The 12,888-nt window shown below is 44.4% G+C and overlaps 1 protein-coding gene across 2 annotated transcripts; it reads right to left on the bottom strand.

Annotated features, from left to right (window-relative positions):
* Window positions 1-1,451: 1,451 nt before the first annotated feature.
* arpp21 (cAMP-regulated phosphoprotein, 21) lies at window positions 1,452-12,491 on the bottom strand. 2 transcript variants are annotated; one of them, XM_041054110.1, is made up of 20 exons: window positions 12,341-12,491; window positions 7,918-8,090; window positions 7,615-7,780; window positions 7,448-7,486; window positions 7,280-7,345; window positions 7,071-7,182; window positions 6,739-6,877; window positions 6,107-6,244; window positions 5,911-6,010; window positions 5,702-5,797; window positions 5,573-5,610; window positions 5,422-5,478; window positions 4,900-5,090; window positions 4,201-4,341; window positions 3,985-4,103; window positions 3,798-3,872; window positions 3,497-3,652; window positions 3,236-3,338; window positions 2,134-2,240; window positions 1,452-1,987 (listed from the first exon to the last, which is right to left on the bottom strand). In XM_041054110.1, exons 3-20 carry the CDS (start codon window positions 7,774-7,776, stop codon window positions 1,829-1,831), a joined length of 1,998 nt encoding a protein of 665 aa, XP_040910044.1. In that variant the 5' UTR covers window positions 7,777-7,780; window positions 7,918-8,090; window positions 12,341-12,491; the 3' UTR covers window positions 1,452-1,828. The 2 variants fall into 2 exon arrangements, with proteins under 2 accessions (XP_040910044.1, XP_040910045.1); XM_041054111.1 differs by having other exon boundaries at window positions 2,134-2,237.
* Between the last annotated feature and the right edge of the window lie 397 nt (window positions 12,492-12,888).

The following is a 12,888-nucleotide window of genomic DNA, read 5'->3' as shown; positions in this document are numbered from 1 at the left end:
CTACTTCCTGTATTTCTGTGTTTTAATGCTTCGTCTCTATGCCAGTGGACTCACTCATCTCACTATGGCTGTACATGTGCCTTTTATTAAAGATCATGGAACCTGCACTGCTTCTCGTGTGTGTGTCTGTGCGTGTCTGAATGTAGAAAGGACAAAAATAGAGCCAGCTTTGTGAAACCGCCGGTCGGTATAAATTATGCATTCAGTACCGCAGTTATGAAACCTAAATTTAATTTTAAAGCCTTGCGTGGATGATGGATATGTTTCATTGAATTTGATTGGGGAGAAAATGAATCAGTTTCAGTACAAAATGAATTACCCAGCATCAGAACAATAACACACACTGGCTTATCAGTTAATGCTCGCATGAAAGTGACAGTAGTTTTATCACAGTGGTGTAAAATGTCGGTTGCCAGATGACTCAGAAGGGAAAGCGTTTTATTCGATTCAGTGCTCCTGTACATTTGTGAAGACTCATGTAGTTTGGAGTTGTATTTAGGTGGATGTTGATCTGTATAGTTGATTAGACATTTATATTTGTGATAGCAGAAAAAGCACAGGTGTAAATAATAAAGAGGAATGATGACTGAATTGCAGTAGAACTGAGGCATCTGTTAATGTTATTAATAACAGCTGTGCTTTTTCTACTATGAAAAGTCAAAATGTGTGTGTGTCTGTGAAAAAGACCTACTGGACAAATAGAAACAGGACTGAAAGAATTCTTAGTCAAATAGCTTCTAAATTTGTAAAAAAAAAAAAAAAAAAAAAAAAAATCTGCTTTTCTTTGCTTTCTGTGATAATAAACGGACAAGGTGGGGGATCTGGGAGGATTTTTTTGGACAAAGCAAACATTTTGTGGACTAAGTGATTAATGAATTAATTCTAAATATAATCAGCAGATTAAATAATAAGGGAAACAATTGTAGCTGCTTTTATACATAGAAAAAACAATTACCTGTATTGCTTTACATGTGAGGACCATGTACTGAGAGTCTTTGAACAGGGGGTGGCGCTAAAGTCTTAATGTGATCATCCTCCAGCAGCGCAGTTGGGTATGGTAACTGGAAATGTTCTTTTGCTATTGCTATAATTTTTAACAGATGTCACAGTGAATTGAAATGTAAAAATCCGAACATCATTTTCTTGTGTGAACGTCTTAAGTCTCCTAATAAAACCAAGATACCCTAAAAAACTAAACGCCCATAATGATCAGCCATTCATCTCCCATTTATAAACTCAGTGGTAGGTTAACAATCCGTATCCGTGCTTTCCCACAGCGCACAAACCATGACGGTTTCTATTTCATGTTATGAACAGAGAGCATATCCTCATATAATCAATTTCTCTCCTGATGTATGCATCTCATCACGGCTGCATCCACTCCCATTAGCATCAACATCAACATCAGAGGCATAAAGAGCCAGGATGATATAGAAATGTGACCTCATCAATCCAGCTCAAGCACTTTATTCTCTTCACACAGTGCATTTCCTTAAAACACAATATATAATTTAATATGAATATAAAACTCCATTTGTGTATATAAATTATGCATTCAATACAGCAGCTCTGATATATACTATTAAGCTTTGGTACAGTGGTACATTTATGTACGTGAGTGGGTGTATGTTGTGTGTGTGTACATGCTCGTTGTGTGTGTGTGTGTCTGTGTGAACGGTGCTCCCGGTGGGCATCATCGAGAAAGAAGGTGGGTGTAAGTGAGAAGGGAGGGGCGAGAGGGGAAGTGAAGAAAAGGTGTTTGTGTTAAGTATGTGTGGTGAGTTCACGCGGGAACCGAAGTAACGTCACTCTGTCCGCCGAGGCATCATCAGTACTGCACGCTCCAGGGCGGAGCGCTGAGGTTGGTGCAGCTGGGAGGATGGCAGCTGTTGTGTTGGGAGGGTTGGGGCACCATGCAGCAGTAACCCGCCTCCCCACCGACCCCGGTCACAACTTTACTCTGGGGGTAGGACAATGAAACACCTCCCTGCAGAGGGAGAGAGAAAAGAGAGAAGGATGGAGCAAAGAATTTGCTTCCGCAAGCACTTTATTAACTGCCAAACGCTTTTTTTTTGGGGGGGGGGGGAGGGTCGAGATGTTTGACGACGAGACCTTTGGGTGCTCTGAGTTTACCTGAACCATGCTACACTGATGAGAGGGCATTGATGAGTAGGTCCCCAGCACAGCCTGAGCCTGGGTGTGGGAAGACTGCTGCACCCCCACAGTAGGGGCATAACCTGCTGCAAACACATATGTATATAAAAGATTATTAACAACATATTTCATCACTGCAATTTGTTTGGCAAAAGCCTGATATGAGAAAAAAGCCACGAGAGAGCTCTATAGTTATTTTAGAACATGCAAGGAGGAGTTGTGAAGAACAATGTGAAGTTTACACAGAGCATTAGCAAACCACTGTGAAATAAGAGAAGGCAAATGTTCGACAAATTGTTTGTTTATAAATAAATAAAAAAATTCATCCACAAAACAACATTTATACATATACTGTACATTTCATTAACCTATTGTGTTGTGTCATTTGTGGCTGTATAAGAACTTGGGTATTTTTCTGTTTTCAGTTTTTATTATTACTTACTTTAAAGATTAATATAAAAAAATAAAAATAGTAGCTGTGTTCGTGGATTTGGTTGGATGCATATCATGACAAAACAACAAAAAACCCTGCCTGAGAAACATATTCACCGTTTTTTTTAAAATTTCAAATCATTCGTGCAGAGCTGTTGATGGAGCCATTTGTATTTCTGTTCCAGTCTTGCTGTTTTTTGTGTCTTGTTTAATTTTAGACATTAATTTTACTTTATTTCATTAACGGACTCTGGTGACTAGAAGGTGCTGACTGATCGTTCGCAGCTGTTTCAAATGCGTTTGCTCATTAAGAACTGAGGATGCAGCGGTGTGTGATATAGTGTGAAGTCTAACACACGACAGTGTTGAAATGTGTGCGTCGTCTTTATCCCTGTGTTGAATAGAAGCAGCAGGAAAAGAGACCGGTTCACTGTGAGACCCTCAGACTACATCTCTGACAGTGTAACGGCCCCCTCCTCTACTGCCACAGTCTGTGCCCTTCTCTCTCCCTCTCTCTATCTCACACGCACACACACACACACACACACACACACACACACACACACACACACACACACACACACACACACACACACACACACACACACACACACACACACACACACACACACACACAGGTGGTAGGTACCTGTTGGTTGTGCTACTTGGCTGTGGATGTGCTGGCTGGGTGAGACAGGCCTGCATCCATGCTGAGCTGAGGTAGGGTACTGGCCGTAATAATACACAGGCACCTACAGGAAAATAATAATCAAGATACTATTTATTTTTCCTCTGAGCATTTTCCTTAAATTCTTACTTTAAATATTTTGGTGACAAAATCTTAAAACGGCAACATTTAATGCTTCACATCCGACACAAGATGATTGTGTATTTGCGTGTGTTTCCCTACCTGAGGTGAGGGTTGGCAGTAGCTAGGGGGGTTGGGTGGGGGAGGGGGAGGAGCTGCATAGATGTAACCCTGACTGGGAGAGTAGAGAGGTGGGGCTTCACCCGCTGACTGACAGCTCACTGTCATCTGAGCAAACTGCGAGGAGAGGTCTTCAGTCTGTCGGCCGAGGTAAAGAAGGTCAACACGCACACGGGTGACGGTAAACACACACACGCACACACACTCACTCACTCACACACACACACACATACGGTAAACACACATATGTAAAGCAGCTGCCACACTGTGCGGCGATACATACTGTTGTGTATGGCTGTGAGGGAGTGACAGGCAACATCTGTGGAGCTGTGTAAGAGACGGACGGGTACTGAACCACCTGTGAGAGACATACATATGGAGACAGAGATAAAGACGCAAACAGTGACATGTATGTGTGGCAGTGTGAACATATCTTGGATGTCAAACGCTTCCTGCTGTGTGTGTGCTACCTGCTGCTGTTGCTGCTGACAGGGAGGGCCCTGGAGCTGAGTCTGGCTCCTGATTGGCTGCTGACTGTCCGGGGGGTTGTACACAGCAGGGGTTCCATCAGGGTTCAGGAAAGGCTGCCCTGAGAGGTCGAAGGGTTGAGTATGATAAATGTGTATGTGTACTGCAATCTCACTAGTGTATATATATATGTGTGTGTGTGTGTGTGTGTTATGTACCAGTATGTGGGTTCATTAATATGCTTCCCGGTGGGATCCCGTTCTCCATGATGTAGGCAGAGCTCTGAGCCGTCTCTTCTATGACAGAAGGAGAGGAGGGGTGGGGACAAGTGGATGGCAGTCTGAACAGAGAGATGGAGCCTGAGACAGAGAGAGAGTGAAATGTGGAATAAGGAGTAGAGACGAGAAAATCAAGAGTGAGAGCAGAGGAGGTAGAGAGGAGAGAAGGCAGCTTTATTATCACGGCACATAACAAATTCACATTTCAACATCTCAATCTGATAAAGAGCTACACACTCCACCCATCTGTGCTAAAAACATACTGCGTGTAGCCCTTCGGCGGAGTTTTGGCGATGATGTATTTTTCCTCCTGAATATGCGAAGAAGTCTGGAGGTGTTGTGTGAAAATTTACAGCTATGGTGTGAAGATTCATGGATTGGGTTAAATTTTCACACCAGAAGAACTTCCACTGTTTTTTTTGTTAATTAGATGCTACTGAATTAAAAACAGATAATTTATAAACAGTGATTTTCCCCAAGTGTGGTGTGGTGATGAAGTCTGGGAATAAGTTTGCGTACAGGTGTAGAGGAGTGAAGTGTCTCACCCTCGCTGACTGAATTTACACGTCGAAGGTGTGACATAAGACGTGTTAAAAAGTCACTAAATGTTATTCTGACGCAAGGTTTGAAAAGAGGCACCTGATCCTCGTGTTTCCCAGCTGTGGTTGGCAGGCTGATGGGGTTTCGGCGCAGGGTTTGTCCACTGGTAGGAGGAATCAGAGTCGGTGCTGCTCCAAGGTCGGGGGTCGTTGCTATAGCGGCAGTCGGTCTCAGTGCTGCTCTGCCTGCTGCTGCCTGTCCAACTGGAGCCCGAGCTGTCACGGCTCCCCCTGTGAGGCAGATCCAGAATTATCCTACAACCTTATTACTGCATGAGAGCCATGCCGTTTATGTGAATGGGCGACAGAAGTGGCTTCCACACCTGCTAATATGCCACACAGAACGAAGCGCTGAAGCTTTTATGCCACGTTCATTGAAGTAAATTATCTAGAAAGACTTTCTTTGAGTTATTTTCATTCAGGATTGCAATGCCCTGACACACACACACACACACAAAAAAAATCTATGTCCTCTTTCTTTTTCCTCTGCAGACTCTGTGCCAGCCAGGCTGACCAGATTAAGATGATAAATGACTACATATCTGTGCAGACAGAGCTCTACCTGAAGAGCTGCCTTCTCCTCTGGGTCTCAGCATATGGATTGCACTCCTCCACAGCCCTGCACACACACACACAGACATATATTAATGTTCTCATCTAAATATAATAAGCTGAAAAGGCACATGGAGAAAATACACTGCAGGCAAGGTTACCTGGTTTCTGCATGGGCGATCTCCTGGGTGCAGAGAGACTGTAAAAGAACAGCAGAGAAATTAGTGAGTCTCCTCTCTGTCTCTGTGTCATATCTGCCTGTCTGTCTTCCCTCTGTCTCCCTGTCTCACCTCTTGGTTAAAGATTCGGTCTCGTGCTCTTTGGTACTCCTCCTCTCTCTCCTCCATTGACTTACTTTGCTTCTCCCGTAAGGGGTGGAGCCGGGTCTGTAGAGAGAGAAACGAGAACAGGTCAAATCGCTGATAGAATACGATCAATGTCAATTATAGAGGAAATTCCAGAGAGACAGGCAGCTATAGATATAGGAGGACAGACAGACCTGTTCATCTGAGCTGCTGTCTCTCTTCAAAATAATTTTCCAACAGTGGATGTCTTCTGCCATGTCCTTCTGCACCTCATCCAAGAAACGCCGCTCCGGTCTTGGTAGACAAACAAATAACAGCCATTGTAGCCAGCTCACACTAAAAGGCAAGGATTTACATACGTACACTCACAATCACATTAGGCATGCTTACATGCGTGTGCTGCTGGTCCGGTTGATGATGACAGCCTTGCCTGTCTGGTCTACATTGTGCTCCATGCCAAAGTAGGCCGCCACCCGATGGACCAGCATACGGTGGTAGGACGACATGTGAGGGAACTTCTTAAAGGGGCTGAGAGAGGTAGAGACGGGGGAAAGATGTGGGAAGAGAGAGGTGGGATAAAAGAGAAGTGAGTGAAAGGGAGAAAAGAAGGAAGGAGGCAGAGAGGAAGACAACGACGGAGCGAGGGAGTGACAAGAGAAAGTGGGAGGGAGGAAGGTGAAAGAGAGAAAGAGACAGAGAGGGACGGAGGATGTAGATTGAGACTGGTTGTATTTTTTGGCTTCAGGCCAGTTTTATCCCCTGTGGTCCAAACACACCCACACTAACATAACTGGCTCAATATATTGATGAGTCCACAAACTGAGCTGTATGGACAGAATTATAATATATGAGCTAAAAACATATTTTAAATTAGCATAAAACCTTTCTTCCAATCTTTTTAACCTTTTTTTAGGATTTAGCCTGCATACAAGTTTAATTTCAGCACATTTAAACAGGTAGATACCACAATGACAACCCAAGGTTATGTACTCTCCTTCACACACACACACAAACATGCAGACCTATTGCTGGGGATGAAGTCGATCATGTCCTGCTCCAGTTTAAGCAGCATCATGCGGTCTCTGGGGTTGCTGTTGAGGGTGTCCACGATAAACTGGTGCAGGTCTATGCCGGTGGAGTCGGTGTACTCCACGCTGGACTCTGAGAGCAACATGAGCAGGCGGGATGCATTACGAGACAATAAAAATAAAAGTACAAAAAGCACACGGCAATATTAAACACCCCAGGAGAACTACATCTAAATAGCGGCACAGAATCCCATTTTATTACATTTTATTTGCTTTCTCTTGTCTCTCTTTTATGAGACATCAGTCACACACACACACACACACACCTTTGGACAGTGAATGTTTCTTTGGATCTGTGCTCCTCTCCTGATCTTCCTCCTTACAGGACGTTCCTTCGTTGTCATGGCAGCTCGATGAGATGTTTGTGTCTGGAGATGCCTGAGAGGGAGGAAAATAAAGAGTAATTTGAGTGTGATGATGATGATGAGAAGAGGAGGTGGATGATAATGTGTGTGTGTCTGTGCGTGTGTGTTACCTCGGTTTCTTCAAATGGTGAGGATTCCTCGCAGAAAGCCGTACCGCGCACTAACTTTCTTTTACCCTGAAATACACACACACAAGCAATATTATGAATTCATAGAGTGTAATGCAATCGATATTTCAGTAAGAATGAATAATGAGAGGCGGAATAATTTTAGCTTACCTTAACTTTTTTCTTTGGTTGCACCTGGTTACAATGTTTCTGCAAGCGAGAACACAATTTGTCATAAAGTGAGCACGTGAGGAGTGGTGGTGGGGGGAAGGTGCATAATTTTAAAGTGGTATATCATTAATGTGGCACATAGCTGAAGCTATGTTAGCGTCACTTACCTGCTGCTCCAGCTTCTTGCTGTCATGGTGACACTCCTCATCCTCTCTCTGATTGCAGAGGGGCAGACATGGCGATGGGGAGGAGCAGCTGACGACATCAGATGACGTCACATCACAGGTTTTTAGGAGAACATCAGCACTTTCTGCAGCAGCTTCAGTCATCCTTCTAAACAACACAAAGCATGAACTGTCTGTTTGCTGCGTGTGTTTACCTAAATAATTTCCGCATTTGTATATTTTATGTGTGAAAATGTCCTCGCCTGCATTTGCATGCGTCTGTGTATGTGTGTATGCTGCTCCTACCTATCTGGACTTGTTTACTGGAGAGCCTCACAGGTGAATGATGAGGTCATATATCCCATGTTCCCACAGGGCAGCCAGAAATGCAATTATCCTCTCTCCGCCTGTGCTCGCTTTCTCTACTGTTCCTCTCTTTGCTGGCTCTTTACTGGTCAATGGAAAATAGCCTGAAGAGACTGAAAAACACAGGAGAAAAAAAAACAGTGTTAGTGGTCATTGTAGAACAGAAACATCACTACACTATTTCGCACACACACACACACTCATATCAAACAGTTGCCAGACCATAAAAGAATGGCTGCTGGAAACGACATCAAGTAGCTGAGCTTATGTGTGTGTCTGCGTATGTGTGTGTGTTAACCTCTGTCTAGGCTTCCCAAATGCTGTCCAGGCTTGACTGTTAATTACTGCTTTAAGTGTATTACTGTAACTGTGCCTGTGCATCTGTGACGGTAACATACAGGCCTGTGCTTGGATGTGGTATTTGCTTGTGTATTTACATGTGTGTAGCTTATGTAAACGCATGTCTGGTGTGTGTGTGTGTTTGTGTGTGTCCTCGAGCTTTTCTTAGAAACAGCAGCTGTGGGGAGCATCATCCGATCCGCCAGCACTGATATTCCCAGAATGCCAAGCTGAGTCTGTGATCCCTGTGGTGAGAATATTGCCGAGACCAAAGAGATAGACACACACACGAGAGGAAGTGGCATTCCGCCGTCTTTTCCAAAGGGCCAACTGTGTTCAGTGGGGACACATTCCGCTGTAACACAGACCTCAAGGGGACACTTATTCCTGTAACACCTGGGACAGAATAACGAGCTCTGAGGATGCTGAGTCCCATAACATGGTTATTTAACACCCGACTGGAGATAATAGCAGTTTTTAAAAAAAGATCGCCGTCAGTCCATGGACGACCAAAGTGGTGTTTACTTCCTATACCGCCACAACGAAACACAATACGCGACAGCAGCGATTCCACCCAGAAAAAATATTCTTACTATGGAAGAGAGGCGTCTGAAATCTTTGCATGTGTTGCTGTAAAATTTGATGGTGTAAATATTACTACATTTATAAAGGAATTAAATCACACTGTGACAGCTGTTTGAGATCAGGGATTATAGGAAGGGACATTGCTCACTATAAAATGAAAAGATGTGATGGACAGAAAAGTCATCTAAAATTATTTTGATAGTTGATTAATCATTTTCAGTAATTTTTCAGGCAAAAATTTAACAACATTTCCTGGTTCCAGTTTCTCAAATGTTAAAATTTTCAGCTTTTTGTTCAGCTGAAGAAGTTACCTTAGGCTCTGGTAAATCGTGATGCATTTTTTCACTCTTCGCTGGCATTTTATATACAAGAAAATCTATCGAGAAAACAATAAGCAGCTTCATACATAATGAAACTTCTCATTAGTTGTGGCTCTGCTGTTCATTAGAGCAGGATGCTGTGAACAATGTACATCTCAGGCTTAGCATGGTGGTCTACTGCAGCCCAGGGAAGAGGAAACAGTCCGGAGACATAGAAACACTCAAAAGCACATAATAACTTGGGAGGCTCCCTAATGTGAGGTCGACAGGTTCTTGCTAAGGTGTCCTTTAACCAAACAGACAAGCACCACATGTGCTGCACTGTAGCTGACCTCAGACCTCAGACAGAAGAGGGGAGGGGGGAGGGGAAAACCCCAAAACATGTCCTTTGGTCATTACAATGAAAGAAAAATGTGTGTAAAATAAAAGAGAGCACGCTGGTATTGAGCTGTGTATCTACAGCAATCAGAGTAGAATGGGAACACAGCTTAAGAAGACAGAGAGGGACAGAATGGCATGGGACAGATTCACTACAGAGAAAACAAGATGAATGGGAGGCAAGGGAAGCAGCGGAAGAGGAGAGATGAGGAAACAGTCTGTGGGGACTTTAAAGGTGAAGAGGGGTGAAGGAAGGCGATGGAGAAAGAAAAAAGTGAGGAATTAGTGATCGAGAGGCTTGCAGCACAGTCTGTCTCCAGGCTTCTCAGCCGACGGCCGTGAAGAGGGGATTTGAGTGGAGCTACCAGTTTTTGAGCTGAGCGCTGCAGAAGCGGCCGGCCGCCCGGGGAGAAGGTGTGACACGATCATTAGCGCGTGACGGATGGCGGCGGGAGGCAGGGAGCGCCAGTACCCGCTACATCATCATCCATCTGCTGCTCTCCCTGAAGCCTCCAGCCTCGGAGCCACTTACTCACCAGGACACCTTTCTTCTCCAGCCAAAAGCTGCCTGGCTCATCTACACTGACACACAGGCAGGCCAGTGGGAAAATATCCAAAAGCTACTTTAGATGGTCATTGTCAGCTGAAGCAAGTTATATTAAGTCCTTAAGCCCAGAATAATCCAGTTTGTAATTAAGACCACTGAAAACTCTTTTTGAATACCAGTACTGTAATTATCAGTGGGTGCTGTATTGTTTAACACTGAGGTCTGCCACTGTCTGCAGTATGATTGTGTTTAGAATCTTGCCCTCTTCACTTCACATTTTGCCATTTCTAAGGACAGTGTGCTATGTTTTTTTTTTTTTTTAACCCTTCCATCTTGAGAAAACCTAATCATGATAAACACTGGAAAACATCATTGCCTATGGTCACAGAAGCTGCTGTTTGTGTTTTGTCTCTGAGGTTGCAGCTGAATTTAAAAGGAGATTTTATGTTTTCTCTCCCTCAACTCGGAGCTCATTAGGACATGATTCAGCAAGAGACTAAAAACCGAGAGAGCAGGTCTCTCTGGTTTAAAACAATAATGGAGAATTTTGAGGCAAACTCAAAGCCGCCACCACTTTGTATACCCATATGTACACAGGGTTTGCCCCCAAGCCTCTAATTGGGCTGGATTTGTTTTCCCTTTTACATTATATAGGGTATTTAGGTTTTTTTTTTAAACCTTTTTTTAGTTTAGTTTTTTTATTTTTTTGGTTAGTTGCATCTTCTGTGCTTGCACATTTTACATTTGCAGCTGAAATCTTTACTCTCTGGGCAGGTTTTATTTTAGTTCCTTGCTGCAGCATATTTAAGTCAAATAAAACAGGTGATGAATTATTTCACCCTTCACTATAAGACAAGCAAAGAACAGAAAGTAGGCTACTGGTGAAATTCGGGTTATAGCGTCCTTTGAGTCATGAGCACCTGGGCAGCCACAGAAGCCTTATTATCAAAGTGACTTGTGGGTGCGACAGCTGTGCTGCGCTGCAGCTGAACTCAAACCTGAGACGGCGGAAATACCTGCACATACATGAACACAGTGAGAGTACAAAGTGGTGGTGGTGGTCTTAAAGGGCTACTTCACACAAATTGGCGCTTCGTAACTCCTCGTAGTTCACGCTAAAAAAAAACAAAAAACAAAAAAAACTGATGGTACCTCGACTGTGCAGCACCGCTCTCACGTTTAAAGGGAGGATGCGGTAAGTAGGCTAAAACTAACAGGTGGCATCGCTATGCACAACTTTGCTGCATCCTGTTAACCCACATAACGGGACCGACCAGTAACGGTGCTCGATCGGGCATGTGCGATCTACTTTGGGGATCTGACGCTCTGGGTCTTGAATAACTGAAAACAGAAAGCTGGTGGGAGCCGTGCTTGGGTGTGTGTGTATGTATGTGTGTGTGTTTGTGTGTGTGTCGCATTACCGTGACCCAGGCTAAGCTGAAACACCGGTCTATTTTTACACACGGGCAGGGAGTGGACCTCCTGCTACGGGACTTCACCGTGCTGTCAGCTGCATGTGGAGAGCGGAGGACGGCGGACGAAGGATACACAGCAGGAAGACTGATATGACTTCAGCTTTATAGCTGCTAACAGAAAAAGGGACTTTTGACTTTTGACAAAAACACGGAGGAATTGGCGACTTAAATCGCCTTTAAACTCACATCTCTGCTCTCAAACACAAACAAGCAACCAGAAATATAAAGAAAGAAGCAGCCGATCTAAAAATTTCTAGGTAAAAACCTATCTAACCTCTTCATCCAAGTAAAGAAATATTTTAGTCTAAAAAGTATATATTTATACAACACATTTAGGGGCTCGTAAATGACCGCTATCATTCATTCAGCGGTGTCGCTAACGTTACCGACCCGGGGGAAATGCGACTGATAGCTGCGCTCCGGGGCGCAGTTAGCTAGTTGGATCTCCTAATTTAGCCGTTTTCACAGTGGACTTTCGGCTTGATTACACAAAATGTCTTAACCTAGTGTGTCCTTTTATCACTCTACTTCATAATCCGGCGTGTCTAATATCGCAAAAGTACTAACAAGAGGGAACGCGGCGTTGAGAGAGAGGGAAAAAAAAACACCACCAAAAGACAGCAAGGAGCGTCGATGTCAGCCGCCGGAGTAACCGTTAATCAGGCTAACCGACGTGATGTACCCAACCGTCACCGCGGTGAGAGTGTCCGTTATCTTACCGTGAGCTGATGTCTCCCTCCCTGCGTGGGGCTTCTGCCGGTGTAGCCTACCGACCGACGGACTGCCGTACACCCAGCGTCTGTTGACTGTGAAGTCCGTCCCTCCTCCTCCGCCTTTTGCCTGTCTGTGTCGGAGCAGGAGGAGCAGGGCGGAGGGAGGGAGGGAGGGAGGGAAGAAGAGGAGGAGGAGGAGGGCTCTGAACCCTGAGCCACGCGCCCACACACACACGCGAGGAATGCACGAGAGCCAGTGCTCCAACAGCCCCCTCATCTCTATCTCTGTCCCCGTCTTTCGCTCCTGTGCTGTCTCTCTCTCTCTCTCTCTCTGTCCTCCATCTCGTTTCAGCTCAGGTTCCTTTACTACTGCAATAACCGACTTCAACACGTGAGGACACAGAAAAGAAATTCTCTCTCTTATGCCTCTATCAAAGCTAAAAATACTTCCTTTTTCTTCTAGAGGTGGGATGTAGTTTCCTCAAGTGCTGTCCTTTAAATTAAGTGCAGATTCGACTGTACTGCATAATCTGTTGTGCTCATGGACGGATTAT

This window comes from Toxotes jaculatrix, chromosome 13 (assembly GCF_017976425.1).
Source record: "Toxotes jaculatrix isolate fToxJac2 chromosome 13, fToxJac2.pri, whole genome shotgun sequence".
Lineage (NCBI taxonomy): Eukaryota > Metazoa > Chordata > Actinopteri > Toxotidae > Toxotes > Toxotes jaculatrix.
This window is presented reverse-complemented; position numbering and strand designations above follow the sequence as displayed.

Excerpts from the sequence above, each read along its gene's own strand:
- arpp21 (XM_041054110.1), bottom strand. The coding sequence starts at position 7,776 with ATGACTGAAGCTGCTGCAGAAAGTGCTGATGTTCTCCTAAAAACCTGT. Across the intron at positions 7,487-7,614 it reads GCAAGAAGCTGGAGCAGCAG|AAACATTGTAACCAGGTGCA; the intron begins GTAAGTGACGCT and ends TCTCGCTTGCAG. Across the intron at positions 2,241-3,235 it reads CCAAGTAGCACAACCAACAG|CAGGTTATGCCCCTACTGTG; the intron begins GTACCTACCACC and ends ATGTGTTTGCAG.